The 23,832-nt window shown below is 36.8% G+C and overlaps 2 protein-coding genes across 2 annotated transcripts; both read left to right on the forward strand.

Moving 5' to 3' along the window:
- The first annotated feature begins 2,197 nt into the window (after window positions 1-2,197).
- Window positions 2,198-8,105, forward strand: prkab1a (protein kinase, AMP-activated, beta 1 non-catalytic subunit, a). The gene is made up of 8 exons (XM_083892734.1): window positions 2,198-2,253; window positions 4,026-4,208; window positions 5,091-5,260; window positions 6,133-6,226; window positions 6,327-6,441; window positions 6,598-6,731; window positions 6,895-6,963; window positions 7,744-8,105. The coding sequence occupies exons 2-8, from the start codon at window positions 4,059-4,061 to the stop codon at window positions 7,819-7,821; spliced, it is 810 nt and encodes a 269-aa protein (XP_083748860.1). The 5' UTR covers window positions 2,198-2,253; window positions 4,026-4,058; the 3' UTR covers window positions 7,822-8,105.
- Window positions 8,106-11,632: 3,527 nt separating this feature from the next.
- Window positions 11,633-14,325, forward strand: LOC310943400 (phospholipase A2-like; the record flags this gene model as incomplete). Its single annotated transcript, XM_083908956.1, has 5 exons — window positions 11,633-11,684; window positions 11,848-11,995; window positions 12,098-12,225; window positions 13,020-13,130; window positions 14,210-14,325. 5 exons carry the CDS (start codon window positions 11,633-11,635, stop codon window positions 14,323-14,325), a joined length of 555 nt encoding a protein of 184 aa, XP_083765082.1.
- Window positions 14,326-23,832: the final 9,507 nt, after the last annotated feature.

Here is a 23,832-nt window from a genome sequence, read left to right on the forward strand (position 1 = left end):
TGTGAGAGGTAAAAAAAAATTTAATATGAGAGGTAAAAAAAATTATTGTGAGAGATAAAAAAATTGATGTGAGAGGTAAAAAAAAATAATGTGAGAGGTTAAAAAATGTAATGTTAGAGGTAAAAAAAATGTAATGTGAGAAGTTAAAAAGTGTAATGTGAGAGGTAACAAAATGTAATGTGAGAAGTAACAAAATGTAATGTGAGAGGTAAAAAAAATTAATGTGAGAGGTAACAAAATGTAATTTAGAGAGGTAACGTGAGAGGTAACAAAATGTAATTTAGAGAGGTAACGTGAGAGGTAACAAAATGTAATGTGAGAGGTAAAAAAATGTAATGTGAGAGGTAAAAAACATGTAATGTGAGAGGTAACAAAATGTAATGTGAGAGGTAAAAAAGGAATTATGGCCTACACGGCCCCTCATAGTTTTTGCTCTATAGCGCCTTCCTGTCCTGGGGGCACATCTTTATTTACTAAAGAGAATAAACAAGTATGTGTTCCCTAATCTAAAGTGTTACCCAGTATTCTTACTTGTGTCAAATGAAGCCAAGTTCCTCACAGAAATTGATTAAAAATCGCTGGACTGAAATTGCAATGAATGAATGATGACGCCTGGTGTCTGCTGTACTGTTATAGAAATACTCATCCACACATTCACACATCGCATACATAGAACACTTTCCCTGCCTCCTCCTCCCCTTCTCTCCTCTCTCCTAATCCACTCAGTCGAGGCAGATTTTTCCCTCTCCACTGTCGCTAAAGTGTTAGCTCTTAGCTGTTCACTTGCTGTGCCTCTTTATAATAATTGTAAGGTTGTGACCTCAAAATGTAAAGCGCCTTGAGATGATTGCATCTAATGGAATGGCGTTATTATTATTATTATGATTATCATACATGTGAAATTGAAGTGAATCAGCCTTCGGTTCTCACATCTCCACTGCACACTGTTTTTGAAAAAAATTCAATAACACAAAATTATCATTACGTATGAAAGCGTCCAGCATTTGCTGCCCCCCTGTGGCTGGAGGATCATCATTATTTCCTTGTCTGAAGTCTATGTCAAAGTTTGTGTGTGGTAATGAGGGAGTCCATGGCGAGAGGACGACACAGAGATGAAAAAGATGGTTTTTGTTGCAGCTCCACATGATCCCTGCTTCAACAGAAGGTGCTGAGCTATTAAATACCCCCTGAGGAGGAGGACTAAAGGCTACACAGAGAACTACCATCATCATCATCATCAGAGAAGATACATGAACTGTTGTTTTTTTTGTGTTTGGACAAAAGATAAGCCTAAAAACAGAGACAGTTTGAGCTGCTTTAACTCATAACACTGATAACAGCATGATTTCATGGCCTTGGCCTCATGTATTTGGCTCATCTGTTTGTTTTACCAGTCATTAAAGTATGAAAGAGGATAAACATATAAAATAATCATAAACCAGCCTGACTTCTGTGATTAAAGTCAGAATTACGAGATTAAATTATGAGGGAAAGTCTGACTTTTACCATTTTACATGGTAAGAAAAAACAGAAACAGACTCCTCAGATTTAAGTCAGAGTTCTGAGGTTAATTCTGACTTTAATCTGTCTCTTAAATCTGAGGAGCCATCTTGAGATGTGGGATTAGAGTCAGAAGTCAAATCTGATTTTAATCTCAAAATTCAGAAGTCAGAAATTCCAACTCTTTTCCTACCATGTAAATATGTACGATTCTGAATTAAACTCGAAATTCTGGGATTAAAGTCAGAGAATAATCAGTTCTCACATTTTTCAGAATTGAACATTGACCTGCTGTTTTATTGGTGTATAATTGTATTTTACTATCTTTGTTATTTTTCAAATTGTCCTTGAATGTTCTGTAAGGCGCTAATAAATAACATATTTTTATTATTTTTTTGTAATAAGTGTTGTAATAAATTGAGAAGCCATTGTTTTGTATTTGTGTACTTGTCCTACGGCTCCATCTAGTGTTGACTATATGCAATTACACGTCTCACGTCGACGCACTTGTGTTCTTATCGTGCTTTAGCATACGTTACGTTAACATTATCCTTGAAATTAACGCTTTAAAATGATATAACAGGTGAATCTCGGTTTACAATTTCACGCGAAATTCTGCAGACGATTTTTTTAATCAGTGACTGATTTGAATCAGCTGTTGCTGCGCATGCGCAGCGGGATTGTTTGTTGTGATCGTGGGGAAATGGACTGGACGAACAAACGCGGATAGCAACGACACTAAACGCCGCTCAGGTAAATAATAAATACATGGAAAACAAAACGCTAAATGACGGTTGGCTGTCTATAATGTGTGTCGCTTGTGTGTAGCTGCTAATAGCTGTTAGCAGCTGTTAGCAGCAGCTGTTTTAGCAGAGAGACCGTTACATGCTAAATGCTAACTGGTGTTAGCTCACCTTGCTAGTTACGTGTTTGCACCTGCTGTGCTTCTTCTTCTTTTGATAAACTCGGCTGTAAATGACTACTGTTACCCTGAATAACCGTGTTCAGGGTTAGCTTGTGCACGTTAGCCTGTCTCTGAATACAGTTAGGTCGTGGACAGATAAGCCCGTTATCTCGGTTTATGATCTGGAACTGGTCCAATGTGGTCTAGACGCAATGAAAAGCAGTCAAGTGAACCTTTTTTTTTTTGCATTTTCACAATTAAATGAAATGTTTCACAAATATGACAGTGTTTTGGAGAATCTACAGCTTCTCTGGGACAATACAGTACAGGTTTGGCTAGTCTAGGTATAAGAGTTTTTGATCTGGACCTGGTCCAATGTGGTCTAGATGCAGAAAAAGCTGTGAAATGTCCACTTTTTGCTTTTTCTCAAGTAGGTCAAATGTTTCACAACTCAGAAACAATGTTTGGGGGAATCTACAGCCTCTCTGTGACAATCCAGTCCAGGTTTGACAAGTCTAGTTATAGGGGTCTTTGATCTGGACCTGGTCCAATTTGGTCTAGATGTAAAAAAAAAAAAAAAAAGCAGTGAAATGTCCCCTTTGTTTTTGCGTTTTCACAAAATAGGTCAAATGTTTCCGAAATAAGGAACCGTGTTTTGAAGAATCTACATCCTCTCTGGGACATTATTCTAGGTTTGACAAGACTAGGTATCAGGATTTTTGATCTGGACCTGGTCCAATTTGGTCTAACTGCAGAAAAAGCTGTGAAATGTCCCCTTTGTTTGCATTTTCCAACATAGGTCAAATGTTTCACAACTCCGAAACAATGTTTTAGTGAATCTGCAGCTTCTCTGGGACAATCCAGTCCAGGTTTAACAAGTCTAGGTATAAGGGTTTTTGATATGGACATGTTCCAATGTGGTCTAATGATTTCTTTCTTATATGGAGCAAGAGAAGGAAGTGTTGTGTTAAATTGTTTATTTCAGAATGGTTTAAAAGCTGTAAACCTCAAAGAAAAAGTGTACATTTTATAGAGAGAAGGTAGTTTCATTTATAGAGCATTGTAGTTTCATTTAGTGAGCATTTAAGTGCTGTACATGAGCATTTAAAGATCAACACAGAGACAGAAAACTAAGAAATCAGTATAAAGTTTAAAAATCACAATCCCTAACAAGTCAAGTTTCAGAGAAGATAAAAGCCTGACTGTATCCAACACTGCAGGAGTTCAGGTTGGATGTTGAAGAAACAACCATGTCATTCAGTTCCCAGCTGCAGGGAGTATTTCATGATTTGATAGAAATAGTTTCGTCTTACACAGCTTCATCCTTTGCAAAGCTGCAGTCTGGTAAAAGGTTTGGTTTTTCCCTCTGTCCGTCAGATCTTTTTGTGATGATTCAAACGCACGGCTGCTCGTAATTTGGATTCTGCACCTGTAAGTGAGGATGTTCTGCTGCTGCTGCTGCTGCTGCTGCTCTCACTGTTAATGAGTCTAATCATGACATTTCATGCTCGACGTGTAAAGGAATCTTTCTCGTTTGATTGATGAGATCTTTGAAAGGAAGTGCTGTTGCTGTCTATGATAAATGGCTTCACATTCACACCTCGCACTCTTCCTCTCGCAGTGACCTTGCCTCGGCCCACGAGAAGACGAAGCCATGGGGAACACGAGCAGCGAGAGGGCGGCCATGGGCCACGGCGAGAAGGCTCACCGGAGAGACAGCCGAGGAATGAAGGAGGGAGAGAGGCCAAAGATCCTCATGGACAGTCCTGAAGACGCTGATATATTTCACGGTGAAGATCTGAAAGTGAGTCGTGTCGATGCCGTTTGCACATGATGTCACTGTCGAAACCAGAGGTCAAGCAAATATTAATGACCTGATTAGGGCTGCAATGCAAGCTTTCTGATCTTACAGCTTCTTAAATGTGAGTATTTGCTGGTTTCTTTGTGTCATATAACAAAGAAATAATTAAAATCAGAATAATTTTAGTTTAATTTTGTGTTTTTGGGAAACGCAGATCAACATTTTTCAACTTTTTCTGACATTTTTACAAAACAAACAAGTACTCGATTAATCGAGGAAAATAATCCCACTGTCCATTATTTGTTACTTATTATTTTTTTAGTGCTAGGCACGTTTCCATGACGACTGACCGGAAAAAGACGCACACGATGTCATGTTTACCAGGCACCGTTTACCAGTTAGCTCCGTTAGCTGCATTAGCTCCTTTTAGCTCCATTAGCGCGCCTGCAGTGGAACTGGAGCGTCTGTTTATTAAAGGAAAAGAGCAGCGCTACAAATAACCAGCGTACCTTTGTGTACTGTGTATGTGTGCCTCTGTTTTTAAAGTTTTAGTGTTACTTTAGAGACTCACTTTAACAATCAAGCGGTTTTTTTTCTGGTTAGTCGTCATGGAAACGCATTAACGTTTATTTTTACATTAATGCATCTAATTCTCTTGAGTTTTTGTCACTTTTTTAAACGAAACTCTTATATTTAAAGGCAGAAAAGGATGATTCCCTGAAGTTCAGCATCTGATGACCTGCACATAATACAACACTTTGTTGTTGTGTAATTGTTGGACGCAGACTCACAGACTATGTTCAGGCTCAGTCTGCACCACATCTCATGCAAAACAATAAACGTGACCTCGTTTCTAATTTTGTTGTTCTTTCGTTTTTTTTCCAGGCTCCTTTAGAGAAAGACGAGTTCCTTGCGTGGCAGCAAGACTTAGAAGCAGACGACAAAGCGCCGACCTTGGACCGACCGACGGTCTTCCGCTGGATCGGCGACGGTAAGGAGGTCTACCTCTCCGGATCCTTCAACAACTGGGCCAACAAGATTCCCCTCACGCGAAGGTGAGCTCGTTTATTTAAAATAACGTAAAAAGGTCGTAAAAAAAAAAAGCAGACGTCTTCAGCCGGCATGACGTCGAGCTGTGGACGTGGACTTTATAGAGTCGTAGACTCATTAGGGTCACATTTACACACACACAGTTTTTTAATGATATCACACTGTCCACCTGTCGCCGCAAAATATTATCACGAGATCCGGCTTCCAGAACAGCACTTCCTCAGTACTTGATCAGAGTTTTACGACGGCCCCGCACACCATACTTACTCCAGTTAATAGGGCCATCAAATATGATATGCTTTTATTACACACAGGCCACATCTGGCCCCCGGGCCTTGAGTTTGACACATGTGCTGTAGATGATATAAAACTAATCAAGCTGGCTGTAGAATGGTGTCGAGTTTCCATGGTTACTGTACGTTTTCCGAGAGCTGGCTTCATGGAAAATGAGCGAAGGATTTTAAAAGCGTTTATTTACATAATAAGAATCTAACAAGTTGTGTTCAGATGTTTAATATTGACTGAAAAATCCTCAGAGAAGTCTGGAAAAGTATGGAAAATTTTGAAAAATGTGGAGCAGCAGAAACGGCTCAAATCGATGATCAAATTAGCTGACGATTCATTTAGTAACTGATGAATCATTGCAGCCCTCCAGTCACCTTTAGCTGGATGCTGATGTAAAGGCATTGAAATTGTTCTATTCTTGATTCATTATCACCTGAACAGTCTGATCTGTTTTCACGACTGATTATTTTACACTGGTCCTGTGATGATATGCTGTACAAATAAAAACCCTTATAAAAATATAAGGTAAATCCTCATTTTTATTGTTTTTAACGCAAAAATCCTCTTTCTCGCCCTCTTGTCATCCATGTAGTCAGAACACCTTCGTGGCCATCGTGGATCTGCCTGAGGGCGAGCATCAGTACAAGTTTTACGTGGACGGCCAGTGGACCCACGACCCAGCCGAGGTCAGCAGTTTACTCTCACACTCTCTCCAGTCTTTTAACGTAATATTCTGACAACGATCACAGTAATCTGAGCGATGCTTGCTTATTTTCTGCTGCACAGCCGGTCACCACCAGTCAGCTCGGCACCGTCAACAACATCATCCAGGTGAAGAAGACAGACTTTGAGGTGTTTGACGCTCTGATGGTGGACTCGCAGAAATGCTCCGACATGTCAGGTGAGAGCACAGGACAGAGAAGCAGGTTGTTGTTGTTGTTGTTGTTGTTGTTGTTGTTGTTGTTGTTGTTGTTGTTGTTGTTGTTGTTGTTGTTGTTGTGAGAGTTTCCACACCGGCGTTTTAACATTAATGACCTGATGTGACCGCCCTCGTTAGACCTCTCCAGTTCTCCTCCTGGACCTTATCACCAGGACGCCTACGTTCCCAAACAGGAAGAGAAGTTTAAGTCTCCGCCCATACTGCCGCCTCATTTGCTGCAGGTCATCCTCAACAAAGACACGGGCATTTCTGTAAGTGTTTACGCTCTTGAAACTGTGAATTTCAGGCCTGTAGTTGTCCCACTTCAAACCGTAACCGTTATTCCTTCCTCCTAAGTTAAAGCATAGACAAAAATCAGTAGTTGCAATCACTATTTGCATCTTTTCTTATGTTTCTTTTTTTGTTTTCATCTAGTGTGACCCTGCTTTACTCCCAGAACCCAACCATGTCATGCTGAACCACCTCTACGCTCTCTCCATTAAGGTAAGATCTTAACTGTGTTTTTGTTTTATATTCGAGGAGCTGGAGGACAGACATTTGACGGAGAAAAACAAACATGATGATGTGCATTGGTTATAGAGGAAGTCAGCCGCGACACGATCCTATGGGTCAACAGTGTAATTCTGTTTTATGTCCTCTTATTAACATGATGATATTCAGGCCGCCTGGATTTATTTTGATTTCAGGGCTGTAGAATTCAACTAGAATGCATTTCTAGGGAACTGCAGAGTGCGCTTGCTCGGGTGCATTTCGCTAATGCGAGCAGCTAGTGGAACAGGGTGTGTTGATGCTTCAGCTGAGAATTTCATCAATACTTCATTTTTCAGATCTTGTGCTTCGATACGTGAAAGCGTTCCTGATATGAGCTAACTTCCTGTTTGATTTTGTCTGGCTGTGACAGGCAAAAACCTCCCTTTTACGAGGAAGAAATATGACAGAACCAGACTCAAAGATGTGCAGCCATCTGCCTCGCCCGGTTGGGGTGAAAGGAAAACTGGGGGACTGTAATAACAAGTGTATGGAGGCACAAAGCTCTATTTCTGCTGCTTTATCCGCAACATGAGGGTTGCGCGGAGTCACACAGTTACGATAATGAGAAGTACGCATGCTAAATCCTGTCAGGATTACCGTGTACAGTATTGTTATTGACTGGTTTACAACGCACCACACACACGTACACACACACACAAACACACACCTCTGTGTATAACATAGAAACACGTTTGTGGAGTTCACTTTTGTTTCCATGTTTTTCTGCCGCAGGACGGCGTGATGGTGCTCAGCGCGACGCATCGCTACAAGAAGAAGTACGTCACCACTTTGCTTTACAAGCCTATATAAGACTTTGTATGAATTCCGTCCCCGTGTGTTACCTGTGTACACTGAGTGTACAAAATATTAGCTCTGCCAGACTCCTGATATAAATCCTCATCCTGGCTCAATGAGGTGACTCTGAGTGAGGTTGAGGAAAGAGATTGGAATGAAGTTGGAGTTCAAAATGATCATTTTTCAGCCCCTTCGAATCTTCGAAACAATTAATCGATGACTGAATTGACTATTTTGATGATCGATTTTCACGATTAAAACAAGATTTCTGCTTGTTTTAGCTTCTTAAATGTGAATATTTTCTCTGTTTCTTTGCTCCACGTAACAAAGAAATCATTAAAACTGAATCGTTTTGGTTTGTGGACAAAAACATTTCCATCTTGGACGTTTTTTGATATTTTATGAACCAAACTATTACGAAAATAATCGTTAGTTGCGCCTCTAAATCCAAGTTTATATTCGTACTGTAAAATTAAACAAATTGTCGCCTTAGATCATAGAACACATATAGACTCTATTTTTGAACGAGGAAGTAACTAAGGTTCCGACAATGTCGTCCAAACCCTCGTTAATGTTGACGACGGATATAAAAACTGACAGGTCAGAGGAGGAAGGTGATATCTTGTACACTCACTGTTTCCTCTGCTGTTGTAGACGTACGTCCCTGCTCGGTCCCTCGTGTCCTCCATCTTCTGCCTTTACTCCTGCACTGACTAAGTACTAAGCAGTAGTTATTATAACAATAATAAGCTCAGTAGACGTAGCGTGGCATTATTGAGCAGGTAGGACACTGTGTCTGTGTTTAAAACACACACACAGTGGTGAGAGCATGGACCGACAGACCTCAGACGAATGTGACTGTCGCTGTGATGTGAATCGCAGAAAGGAAAAAGAATGCACTGCGTTAGTTCTTCACTGTTTTCTATTTAACCTGTTCATCTTGAAATAGTTTTAGTTCAGAGTGTGATCACGGAGCACGCGGCAGATTATCTTATTATTTATTATCACGTGTTATCAACTTTTGATTTCTTTCTGCTCTGGTTCCATAATTCGTCGTCGTTTTCCAGTCACAGTGTTGTTGCAGTGTTAGCATTACAGTCGCTAGCTGTCTTAGCATAAAACATTTTAGGACTAAGGCCCGAGATAATAGCCCTTAAAGGTACAGTGTGTAACATTTAGGAAAGGTTTATTGGCTGAAATGTATTTATTTTTACCCGAAATTTGGTTTAAAATAAAAAGTGAAAATATATATATATATATATATACGGCCTAGACGTTCATCAGACTGTCTAAAGTAATTACGCTGCAAGTGACAGCCCTCAAATTTAAGACTTGCCGTTAGAGCTGAAAATATTTTGATAATCGGTTTGAAGCTTTTTTTCATTATTTTTTCATTTTAGCTTCTTAAATATGAATATTTTCTTTGTTTCTTTGCTCCACATAACAAATAAATCATTAAGTTTTGGTTTGTGGACAAAACGAGACGTTCGAGAACATTGTCATTTCCAGCTTTGAAAGCCACCGTAGTCCCCTGAACATTTATTATACATTATGCACTTTCACCGTTAGAGGTCACTAATGCTCACACACTGTACCTTTAACCCCACCACACAACATGGCTGCCATGGCTGTGTGTGTGTGTGCAATACTGTCATGAACAGTAGGGGGCAGCGTTGAGGCAGCATCAATATTTCCAGGAGGGCCTCACACACGAGTCGTCACGGATACCACTGTTTGTTTATTTGTTTGAGTCATTTCAAAACTTAGATAACACATAATTACCTCTTTCATTTACATATGGTAAGTATTTGGGTTTTGTTGGAGTGCCCCCTAGTGGAAGGGTGGTGCTTACTGAGGACATCTTGAGCCTAAAACTCCAAATTGTTTTTATTTTTTATTTTATCATAAATTAACTTTGAAATAATTGTTAGTTTTGCACTTTTTTGTTGTTGTTGAATGTATACACAGTCGTTTTGATGCTATGCCTGATCTTGTTCACTTTATTAAGCACATCGATGATGATGATGACGATGATGATGAACAATAATTCTTGAGCCTGGTTTTCACCGTCGCACAAAAACCAGACCATAGCTCGGTCTAAAACTTGATCTCTCCTCACGAAAGAACGAGGAGAAGGCGTCGGTAGCGGCTCACGTCATCAATATCATCGCGATTAATCCACGGCTAATCCGTTTTGTGAATGTATCGTCAGCTATTTTTTTGACAATCGACATAATCAGTTTGAGTGTCTTTCTTAGCGTCTTAAATGTGGATATTTTCTGGTTTCTTTGTTTTCCGCGTAACAAAGAAATCATCAGAACTGAATATTGAGATTCATTAAAATTGATTTTGCTGAAGGTCTTTTAAAGGAGAAGTGACCAATATTAGCGTTGAAGAACCACAACACTGACAAAGGGACCATCATAGGATCATGTGTTACACAAGAGTTGGGTTTTTGTTGTTGTTTTTTTTATAGTGTAATCATTATAATTCCTGTTGGATCATGCTGTGTAGTAACGATGACCACGAGCCAATATTTAATGCCATGATGTGGAGGCAGTAGTTATTTTTTCATTTTTCTTTTATTTTTTTTATGTTTGACGTGCAAATAACTTGCAGTACCTTTAAAAAAGAAAAAAAAAAAAAAAATGTGAAGTTTGAACCATGCTGGTGTGTATACTTTCACTTAAGGAGGTATTTGTATTAAAAGTATACATTATACTACACAAATACTGTTTGAGTTGTTTTTGTGTATGTGTGTGTGTGTGGTTTTGGGGCGGGGGTGAGGTAAACTTTGCATGTTATGAACTTTTATGGCTTCAACCACAATTTGCGTGTCGTGGTTAACACTGACACAGCGGCAGCACACCCTTATTTGTTTATTTGTGTGGTTGTTTGTTTGTTCGTCCATTTATTCAAGACATTTGATTTATTTTCACGATTATTGTTTATGTACCATTTTATTGAACTTTTCCTATTTATTTAATTGTACATGTGTGTGTATGTGTAAGTAGGTGTGTACATGAGGGTCTATATATATATATATATATATATGTATATGTATTTGTATATGTATAAAAAAATATACCAAAAAAACTGTCCAAAATTTGACAAAAAGTAAAAAAAAAAAAACTGTCCAAAATTTGACTAAAAAATCAAAGTTTAGTATGTCTGAAATTTTACAAAAAAAAAAGTTTAAAAAAAATTGTCAACATTTTTACAAAAAAGTCATACTTTCGTGTGTTGTCTGAAATTTTACAAAAAGTCAAAAAATTTTTTTAACAATTTTACTAAAAAGTCATACTTTCGTATGTTGTCCGAAATTTGACAAAAAAGTCATAGGTTAGTATGTCTTGTGAAATTTGAACAGAAAAAATTTCAACAATTTTACAAAAAAGTCATACTTTCGTATGTTGTCCGAAATTTTACCCAAAAAAAAAGTGTCCAAAATTTGACTTAAAAAATAGGTTAGTAAGTCGTCTGAAATTTGACAAAAAAAAAGTAAAAGAAAATTGTCCGAAATTTGACAAAAAAGTACTTTTTAAAAATGTGTCCAAAATTTGACAAAAAAGTCGTACTTTAGTATGTTCAAAATTTGACAAAAAATGAAGTCCACAAAAATTTGACTAAAAAGTCACAAAATATTTACATATTTTCAAGGCCAAATAAATAGCTCATAGCCATTGACCTTTGTCTGAGGGTGTGTGTGTGAGAGAGAGAGATCCTACGACAACTGTATATAAGTAAGACTAGGTTTAGAGATGTGTGGATGAGTGGAGAGAGCGGCAGTAAGAAGACACAAAGAAGAAGATCACAGACTAACAGAATGAAAACCTTCCAGACTCTGATCCTCGTGGCCGTGGTGGGACTCACTCTGGGTGAGAACATCTTTTCCACGTGATTGAGATATTGAGATTAATACTAATACCAGTTCTCTTCCTCTCTTTGTAAAATGTGATGCTTTGTTATTATCCTGATGAGCGTGATTCCTCCTCTGTGACATTGACGTTGACTTGTTCCACCTTTCTGTCGTTTCTCCAGCCAACAAAAGGAACACGAGGGCAATCCCCCAGTTTATGGAAATGATCTCCTGCATCATGCCAGAGGGTCGGACTGTTTTGCAGCACAACAACTATGGTTGCTACTGTGGCTATGGAGGCAAAGGAACACCTGTGGATGACTTGGATAGGTCACGATTCTGTCACTTTGTTTTATATCAATGCAGCTTCCTGTCAAAGCAACATAGATGCTGTTTGAGTCTGTTTGAAAACGTGCCTTTTTAAACCTGCAGGTGCTGCCAAGAACATGACAATTGCTACAGTGAAACGAGAACGTCCTCTTCTTGTCACCCTTTTTTGGACAACCCTTACACCGAGTTCTACAGTTTCTGCTGCAGACACAATCTGATCAGCTGTAGCTGTGAGTAAACACAATCCCCTCCACACTTTAGACGTATAAACCTCAAATCATGACCAAGGTTTTTACTTTCTCATAATTATAACCTAGTATCTCATGATTATGACTAAGTATCTCATAATTATGACCTAGAATCTCATAACTATGGCCTATTATCACATAATTATGACCTAGCATCTCCTAATTGGCTTAGTATCTCATAATTATAACCTAGCATCTCATAATTATGACCTAGCATCTAATGATTATGACTTAGCATCTTCTAATTATGACCTAGCATCTCCTAATTGACTTAGTATCTCATAATTATGGCCTAGCATCTCATAATTATGACTTAGCATCTAATTATGACTTAGCATCTCCTAATTATGACCTAGCATCTCATAACTATGACCTATTATCTCATAATTATGACCTAGCATCTCATAATGACCTAGCATCTCATAACTATGACCTAGCATCTCATAATTATGACCTAGCATCTCATAATTATGACCTAGCATCTCATAACTATGCCCTAGCATCTCATAATTATGACCTAGCATCTCATAATTATGCCTTAGCATCTCGTAATTATGACTTAATTTCGAGATAGCATCTTTTTATGACTTAGCACCGCATAATTATGAATTACCATCGCAAAATTATGACTTCGTAAATACCAGCAGCAAAACACCACCTCTTACAGGATGACTGTCAGGGATTATTTTTGGTTTAATCTGTCACATTATTGATTAGGAAAATGCTGCATACTCTACCTTTGACCAGTGTGCTCCTTCGTGCTTTCCCTTCCACAGGTAACAACGACGAATGTGAGGCTGCCCTCTGTCTATGTGACAAGAAGGCCGCTGAGTGTTTTGCCAGAACACCATTCAACGAGGAATACAGCGACATGTCCAGAGAAAACTGTTAGGAGAGCCCGACAAGATCTGCATCATGTATTCTGGTGCTTACACTGCAGTACAATTTCTAACAGGATGATGTCTGTGATGTTACTCACCGATCACCAGCCTACTGAAAAGCTCTTTGTTGCTGAAGCTTTGTGTTATCTGAATAAAAATGATGCAAAATGATGAATGAGAGTGAATGGTTGTTTTGTTGTTGTTGTTTAAAGGTACAGTGTGTACAGTTTCTTGTTGCGGCTGAAGTTCCCTCGCCTCACCTTCTCCTCCAAGTGAATTGGATCCAATCTATGGAGCTTTCGTTTATAACATCAAAACTCAGAAGATGTTTCGTTTATCCATGTGTTATTGTACAAATTAGTAAAAAAAAGTGACAAAATATATATTTATATATATTTTATTTTTTTTAAATGTCCAAAATTTGACAAGAAGTCATGGGGTTAGTATGTCGTCCGGAATTAGACAAAAATGTATTAAAAAAAAAAAAAGTTAAAAAAAACAATATTTATGATTTATAATTATGACTTAGCATCTCATAAGTATGACTTAGTATTTTACAAGTATGACTTAGCATTTCATAATTATGACCTAGCATCTCATAATCATGACTTAGCATCTCATAATCATGACCTAGCATCTCATAATTATGACCAAGCATCTCATAATCATGACTTAGCATCTCATAATCATGACCTAGCATCTCATAAGTATGACTAAGCATCTCATAATTATGACTAAGCATCTCATAATTATGACCTAGCATATCATAATTATGACTTAGCATCTCATAAGTATGACTTAGTATTTCATAAGTATGACTTAGCATCTCATAAGTATGACTTAGCATCTCATAATCATGACCTAGCATCTCATAAGTATGACTTAGCATCTCATAAGTATGACTTAGTACTCAGCACCGCATAAGCTATAATTGTGACTCAGTAAATACCAGCAGCAAAACACCACCTCTTACAGGATTACTGTCAGGGATTATTTTTGGTTTAATCTGTCACATTATTTATTAGGAAAATGCTGCATACTCTACCTTTGACCAGTTGTGCTCCTTCATGCTTTCCCTTCCGCAGGTCACAACAACGACTGTGAGGCTGACCTCTGTGAATGTGACAAGAAGGCTGCTGAATGTTTTGCCAGAACACCATACAACGAGGAATACAGGGGCATGTCCAGAGCAAACTGTTAGGAGAGCCCGACAAGATCTGCATCATGTTTTCTGGTGCTTGTCACTTAACAGAAACATTAATGCAGTTTAACGCATATCAGAAAGATTAAGAAAAAAAGGAAAAAAGAGTGGAATTGTGCTATTGTTCCTGACCCGGGGGTTGTGACTGCTTTTTTCTAGTGGGTGCGTGTGTGTGTCTGCATGTAAGTGAGATGGGTTCCAGCTGGTGCTGCACAGGAGGTTTCGGTACAACAGACCTGATCATCCAAGCTGCTGTGGACTTGGTCCATAATTTGACAAAAACGTCATACTATACTATGTCGTCCAAAATGTGACCATTTTTTGAAAAACCTTTTTTTGGTCCAAAACTTGACAAAAATGTCATACTATACTATGTAGTACGTCATACTATATTATGTCGTCCAAAATGTGACCATTTTTTGCAAAAAAAAATTGGTCCATAATTTGACAAAAACGACATACTATACTGTGTCGTCCAATTTCTGACAATTTTTTTGAAAAACCTTTTTTTGGTCCAAAACTTGACAAAAACGTCATACTATACTATGTCGTCCAAAATGGGACCATTTTTAAAAAAAACTTTTTTTGGTCCAAAACTTGACAAAAACGTCATACTATACTATGTCGTACAAAATGTGACCATTTTTTGAAAGAAAAAATGTGGTCCAAAATTTGACAAAAATGACATATTATACTATGTTGTCCAAAATCCGACCATTTTTTGAAAAACCTTTTTTTGGTTCAAAACTTGTCAAAAACGTCATACTATACTATGTCGTCCAAAATGTGACAATTTTTTGAAAAAAAAATTTGGTCCAAAACTTGACTAAAACGACATACTATACTATGCTGTCCAAAATGTGACCATTTTTTGAAAAACATTTTTTTGGTCCAAAATTTGACTAAAACGTCATACTATACTATGTTGTCCAAAATCCTAAAATTTTTATAAAAACATTTTTTTGGTCCAAAATTTGACTAAAACGTCATACTATACTATGTCGTACAGAACGTAACAAATACAGAACATTTTTTTGACAATCGACATAATCAGTTTGAGTGTCTTTCTTAGCGTCTTAAATGTGGATATTTTCTGGTTTCTTTGTTTTCCGCGTAACAAAGAAATCATCAGAACTGAATATTGAGATTCATTAAAATTGATTTTGCTGAAGGTCTTTTAAAGGAGAAGTGACCAATATTAGCGTTGAAGAACCACAACACTGACAAAGGGACCATCATAGGATCATGTGTTACACAAGAGTTGGGTTTTTGTTGTTGTTTTTTTTATAGTGTAATCATTATAATTCCTGTTGGATCATGCTGTGTAGTAACGATGACCACGAGCCAATATTTAATGCCATGATGTGGAGGCAGTAGTTATTTTTTCATTTTTCTTTTATTTTTTTTATGTTTGACGTGCAAATAACTTGCAGTACCTTTAAAAAAAAAAAAAAAAAAAATGTGAAGTTTGAACCATGCTGGTGTGTATACTTTCACTTAAGGAGGTATTTGTATTAAAAGTATACATTATACTACACAAATACTGTTTGAGTTGTTTTTGTGTATGTGTGTGTGTGTGGTTTTGGGGCGGGGGTGAGGTAAACTTTGCATGTTATGAACTTTTATGGCTTCAACCACAATTTGCGTGTCGTGGTTAACACTGACACAGCGGCAGCACACCCTTATTTGTTTATTTGTGTGGTTGTTTGTTTGTTCGTCCATTTATTCAAGACATTTGATTTATTTTCACGATTATTGTTTATGTACCATTTTATTGAACTTTTCCTATTTATTTAATTGTACATGTGTGTGTATGTGTAAGTAGGTGTGTACATGAGGGTCTATATATATATATATATATATATATGTATATGTATTTGTATATGTATAAAAAAATATACCAAAAAAACTGTCCAAAATTTGACAAAAAGTAAAAAAAAAAAAACTGTCCAAAATTTGACTAAAAAATCAAAGTTTAGTATGTCTGAAATTTTACAAAAAAAAAAGTTTAAAAAAAATTGTCAACATTTTTACAAAAAAGTCATACTTTCGTGTGTTGTCTGAAATTTTACAAAAAGTCAAAAAAAATTTTTAACAATTTTACTAAAAAGTCATACTTTCGTATGTTGTCCGAAATTTGACAAAAAAGTCATAGGTTAGTATGTCTTGTGAAATTTGAACAGAAAAAATTTCAACAATTTTACAAAAAAGTTGTCCGAAATTTTACCAAAAAAAAAAGTGTCCAAAATTTGACTTAAAAAATAGGTTAGTAAGTCGTCTGAAATTTGACAAAAAAAAAGTAAAAGAAAATTGTCCGAAATTTGACAAAAAAGTAATTTTTAAAAATGTGTCCAAAATTTGACAAAAAAGTCGTACTATAGTATGTTCAAAATTTGACAAAAAATGAAGTCCACAAAAATTTGACTAAAAAGTCACAAAATATTTACATATTTTCAAGGCCAAATAAATAGCTCATAGCCATTGACCTTTGTCTGAGGGTGTGTGTGTGAGAGAGAGAGATCCTACGACAACTGTATATAAGTAAGACTAGGTTTAGAGATGTGTGGATGAGTGGAGAGAGCGGCAGTAAGAAGACACAAAGAAGAAGATCACAGACTAACAGAATGAAAACCTTCCAGACTCTGATCCTCGTGGCCGTGGTGGGACTCACTCTGGGTGAGAACATCTTTTCCACGTGATTGAGATATTGAGATTAATACTAATACCAGTTCTCTTCCTCTCTTTGTAAAATGTGATGCTTTGTTATTATCCTGATGAGCGTGATTCCTCCTCTGTGACATTGACGTTGACTTGTTCCACCTTTCTGTCGTTTCTCCAGCCAACAAAAGGAACACGAGGGCAATCCCCCAGTTTATGGAAATGATCTCCTGCATCATGCCAGAGGGTCGGACTGTTTTGCAGCACAACAACTATGGTTGCTACTGTGGCTATGGAGGCAAAGGAACACCTGTGGATGACTTGGATAGGTCACGATTCTGTCACTTTGTTTTATATCAATGCAGCTTCCTGTCAAAGCAACATAGATGCTGTTTGAGTCTGTTTGAAAACGTGCCTTTTTAAACCTGCAGGTGCTGCCAAGAACATGACAATTGCTACAGTGAAACGAGAACGTCCTCTTCTTGTCACCCTTTTTTGGACAACCCTTACACCGAGTTCTACAGTTTCTGCTGCAGACACAATCTGATCAGCTGTAGCTGTGAGTAAACACAATCCCCTCCACACTTTAGACGTATAAACCTCAAATCATGACCAAGGTTTTTACTTTCTCATAATTATAACCTAGTATCTCATGATTATGACTAAGTATCTCATAATTATGACCTAGAATCTCATAACTATGACCTATTATCACATAATTATGACCTAGCATCTCCTAATTGGCTTAGTATCTCATAATTATAACCTAGCATCTCATAATTATGACCTAGCATCTAATGATTATGACTTAGCATCTTCTAATTATGACCTAGCATCTCCTAATTGACTTAGTATCTCATAATTATGGCCTAGCATCTCATAATTATGACTTAGCATCTAATTATGACTTAGCATCTCCTAATTATGACCTAGCATCTCATAACTATGACCTATTATCTCATAATTATGACCTAGCATCTCATAATGACCTAGCATCTCATAACTATGACCTAGCATCTCATAATTATGACCTAGCATCTCATAATTATGACCTAGCATCTCATAACTATGCCCTAGCATCTCATAATTATGACCTAGCATCTCATAATTATGCCTTAGCATCTCGTAATTATGACTTAATTTCGAGATAGCATCTTTTTATGACTTAGCACCGCATAATTATGAATTACCATCGCAAAATTATGACTTCGTAAATACCAGCAGCAAAACACCACCTCTTACAGGATGACTGTCAGGGATTATTTTTGGTTTAATCTGTCACATTATTGATTAGGAAAATGCTGCATACTCTACCTTTGACCAGTGTGCTCCTTCGTGCTTTCCCTTCCACAGGTAACAACGACGAATGTGAGGCTGCCCTCTGTCTATGTGACAAGAAGGCCGCTGAGTGTTTTGCCAGAACACCATTCAACGAGGAATACAGCGACATGTCCAGAGAAAACTGTTAGGAGAGCCCGACAAGATCTGCATCATGTATTCTGGTGCTTACACTGCAGTACAATTTCTAACAGGATGATGTCTGTGATGTTACTCACCGATCACCAGCCTACTGAAAAGCTCTTTGTTGCTGAAGCTTTGTGTTATCTGAATAAAAATGATGCAAAATGATGCATGAGAGTGAATGGTTGTTTTGTTGTTGTTGTTTAAAGGTACAGTGTGTACAGTTTCTTGTTGCGGCTGAAGTTCCCTCGCCTCACCTTCTCCTCCAAGTGAATTGGATCCAATCTATGGAGCTTTCGTTTATAACATCAAAACTCAAAAGATGTTTCGTTTATCCATGTGTTATTGTACAAATTAGTAAAAAAAAGTGACAAAATATATATTTATATATATTTTATTTTTTTTTAAATGTCCAAAATTTGACAAGAAGTCATGGGGTTAGTATGTCGTCCGGAATTAGACAAAAATGTATTAAAAAAAAAAAAAGTAAAAAAAAACAATATTTGAAATTTGACAAAAAAGTAAAAAAAAAAAAATGTTCAAAATTTGACAAAAAAAAGTCATTATATAGTATGTCATCCAAAATTTGACAAAAAAAAAAAAATCCAAAATTTGACTAAAAAGTAATTGGGTTAGTATGTCTTCCGAAATTTGACAAAAAAAGAAAAAAAAAATGTTCAAAATTTGACAGAAAAGTCATTGGGTTCGTATGTCATCCAAAATTTGACAAAAACGTTTTTAAAAAGTTTTTAAAAAAGTTTTCAAAATTTGTAAAAAAAAAATAAAAAAAAAGTCAAAAATTTCTAAAATTTCTTTTTACAAAGGAAAATTACTTTTTATATATATATATATATATATACATATACAGATAAATATAGATATACATATATATATGTATATACATATATATAGCTAGTATGTCTGTCTGTTAGTATATATATGTGTTTGTATGTATACGTACATAGATTTACACACAGCTTAATTTACAGACTACTTCATCCCGTCAACAAATATTGACATATTTACATTTCCCTTTAAAACAAGGCCAAATAAATAGCTATAGGGGTTTGTGTGTGTGTGTGTGAGAGAGAGAGATCCTACGACTACTGTATATAAGTAAGACTTTAGGTTGAGAGATGTGTGGATGAGTGGAGAGAGCTGCAGTGAGAAGACACAAAGAAGAAGATCACAGACTCACAGAATGAAAACCTTCCAGACTCTGATCCTCGTGGCCGTGGTGGGACTCACTCTGGGTGAGAACATCTTTTCCACGTGGTTGTAAACAGACGCATTTACAGCCATCTTCACTTATACTAATACTGAGATTGATACTAATACCAGTTCTCTTCCTCTATTTGTAAAATGTGATGCTTTGTTTGTATCCTGCTAAACGTGGTTCCTCCTCTGTGAAACTGACTTGTTCCACCTTGTTGTTTCTCCAGCCCACGATAGGGAAATCCCCCATTTTTTGGAAATGATCTCCTGCATGATGCCAGAGGGTCGAATTGTTATGGACTACAACAACTATGGTTGCTACTGTGGCTATGGAGGCAGAGGAACACCTGTGGATGACTTGGATAGGTCACAATTCTGTCACTTTGTTTTATATCAATGCAGCTTCCTGTCAAAGCAACACAAATGCTGTTTGAGTCTGTTTGAAAACGTGCCTTTTTAAACGTGCAGGTGCTGCCAAGAACATGACAATTGCTACAGTCAAGTGAGAGCGTCGTCTGCTTGTGACCCTATTTTCAACGACCCTTACAGCGACTACTACCATTTCTGCTGCAGACGCAGTCGGATCAGCTGCACCTGTGAGTAAACACAATCCCCTCCACACTTTAGACGTATAAACCTCAAATCATGACCACGTTTTTACTGGAGAGTTGCCTGTATCTCATAATTATGACTGAGAATCTCGTAATTGTGACTTAGTATCTCATAATCATGACCTAGCATCTCATAATTATGACCTAGCATAATTATGACCTAGCATCTCATAATCATGAATAAACATCTCATAATTATGACCAACATCTCATAATCATGACTTAGCATCTCATAATTATGACCTAGCATCTCATAGTTATGACCTAGCATCTCATAATCATGACTTAGCATCTCATAATCATGACCTAGCATCTCATAATTATGACCTAGCATCTCATAATCATAAATTAGCATCTCCTAATTATGACCTAGCATCTCATAATTATGATCTAGCATAATTATGACCTAGCATCTCATAATCATGAATAAACATTTCATAATTATGACCTAGCATCTCATAATCATGACTTAGCATCTCATAATCATGACCTAGCATCTCATAATTATGACTTAGCATCTCATAAGTATGACTTAGTATCTCATAAGTATGACTTAGCATCTCATAATTATGACCTAGCATCTCATAATCATGACCAAGCATCTCATAATCATGACTTAGCATCTCATAATCATGACCTAGCATCTCATAAGTATGACTAAGCATCTCATAAGTATGACTTAGTATTTCATAAGTATGACTTAGCATTTCATAATTATGACCTAGCATCTCATAATCATGACTTAGCATTTCATAATTATGACCTAGCATCTCATAATCATGACTTAGCATCTCATAATTATGACTTAGCATCTCATAAGTATGACTAAGCATCTCATAAGTATGACTTAGTATTTCATAAGTATGACTTAGCATTTCATAATTATGACCTAGCATCTCATAATCATGACTTAGCATCTCATAATTATGACTTAGCATCTCATAAGTATGACTTAGCATCTCATAAGTATGACTTAGTATCTCATAAGTATGACTTAGCATCTCATAATTATGACTTAGTAGCTCAGCACCGCATAAGCTATAATTGTGACTCAGTAAATACCAGCAGCAAAACACCACCTCTTACAGGATGACTGTCAGGGATTATTTTTCGTTTAATCTGTCACATTATTTATTAGGAAAATGTGGCATACCTTTGACCAGTGTGCTCCTTCATGCTTTCCCTTCCGCAGGTCACAACAACGACTGTCAGGCTGACCTCTGTGAATGTGACAAGAAGGCCGCTGAGTGTTTTGCCAGAACACCATACAAAGAGGAATACAGGGGCATGTCCAGAGCAAACTGTTAGGAGAGCCCGACAAGATCTGCATCATGTATTCTGGTGCTTGTCACTTAACAGAAACATTAATGCAGTTTAAACGCATATCAGAAAGATTAATAAATAAAAGGAAAAAAGAGTGGAATTGTGCTATTGTTCCCGACCCGGGGTTTGTGACTGCTTTTTTCTAGTGGGTGCGTGTGTGTGTCTGCATGTAAGTGAGATGGGTTCCAGCTGGTGCTGCACAGGAGGTTTCGGTACAACAGACCTGATCATCCAAGCTGCTGTGGACAAAAATGACGTACTAAAAAGAAATGTGGTTCAAAATTTGATAAAAACGACATACTATACTATGTCGTCCAAAATCTGGCAATTTTTTTGAAAAACACTTTTTTGGTCCAAAACTTGACAAAAACGTCATACTATACTATGTAGTACATCATACTATACTATGTCGTCCAAAATGTGACCGTTTTTTGCAAAAAAAATTTGGTCCAAAATTTGACAAAAATGACATACTATATACTATGTCGTCCAAAATGTGACCATTTTTCGGAAAAACTTTTTTTGGTCCAAAATTTGACATAAACGACATACTATACTATGTAGTACGTCATACTATACTATGTCGTCCAAAATGTGACAATTTTTTGAAAAAAAAATTTGGTCCAAAATTTGACAAAACGACATACTATACTATGTCGTCCAAATTCTGACAATTTTTTTGAAAAACATTTTTTTGGTCCAAAACTTGACAAAAACTTCATACTATACTATGTAGTACGTCATACTATACTATGTCGTCCAAAATGTGACCATTTTTTGAAAAAAAAATTTGGTCCAAAATTTGACAAAACGACATACTATACTATGTCGTCCAAATTCTGACAATTTTTATGATAAACATTTTTTTGTTCCAAAACTTGACAAAAACGTCATACTATACTATGTAGTACGTCATACTATATTATGTAGTCCAAAATGGGACCATTTTTTGCAAAAAAAATTTGGTCCAAAATTTGACAAAAACCACATACTATATACTATGTCGTCCAAAATCTGACAAATTTTTTGAAAAACCTTTTTTTTGTCCAAAACTTGACAAAAACGTCATACTTTACTATGTAGTACGTCATACTATACTATGTCGTCCAAAATGTGACAATTTTTTGCAAAAAAAAAATGGTCCAAAATTTGACAAAAACGACATACTATACTATGTCGTCCAAATTCGGACAATTTTTTGGAAAACCCTTTTTTTGGTCCAAAACTTGACAAAAACGACATACTATACTATGTAGAACGTCATACTATACAATGTAGTACGTCATACTATACTATGTCGTCCAAAATGTGACCATTTTTTGCAAAAAAAATTCTGTCCAAAATTTGACAAAAATGACATACTATACTATTTCTTCCAAAATCTGACCATTTTAATGAAAAACATTTGTTTGGTCCAAAACTTGACAAAAACGACATACTATACTGTCGTCCAAAATGTGACCATTTATTGAAAAAAGAATTTGGTACAAAATTTGACAAAAACGACATACTATACTATGTAGTACAGTGACAAATACAGTGACAAATACAGAACATGTGTCATGTCCTCACTCTTCCACAGTGGCCTAATGGTTCAGACACTGGCCTTCAAAGGCAATGATCATGGATGCGAAGTCCTGTCTGTGTCAAAGTTTAGTATGTCACCCAGAATTTGACAAAAAAAAGTAATCGGTTAGTATGTCAGTTAAAAGATCATAGTATATTATGTCGTCCAAAATTTGACAACTTTTTTGAAAAAAAAGATTTTGGTCCAAAATTTGACAAAAACCTCATACTATATATGTATGACGTCCAAAACTTACTTTTTGAAAAAAACATTTTGGTCCAAAATTCGTCATGCTATACCAAAATTTGACAAAAACATAATACTTCAGTCACGAGTTAAGACAATAGACGATGTACATTGCTATTAAGATTTTTATTTGTTTGAATGTCTCGGGTCATACATCACGATAAGTGTCACCACCGATGAACAGATGCCAGGGTGGAGCACGAGGCTCTGTGTTTGCTTTATAAGGAGCAGCGGAGCTCGCAGAGAGAAGACAACTGCAGCTGAAAGTTCTGACGATTTCACGATGAAAACCTTCCAGACTCTGACTCTCCTGGCTGTGGGCCTCTCTGTCGGTGAGTAGATGTTGACCTGCACGTGGGGCGGCTGTGAACGGACGCTTTAAAAGAAAACTCCTTATGTTCAGCCCAGGGTTCAGAGAAGAATGCA

Source organism: Microchirus variegatus, assembly GCF_963457635.1.
Source record: "Microchirus variegatus genome assembly, chromosome: 1".
Classification (NCBI taxonomy): domain Eukaryota; kingdom Metazoa; phylum Chordata; class Actinopteri; order Pleuronectiformes; family Soleidae; genus Microchirus; species Microchirus variegatus.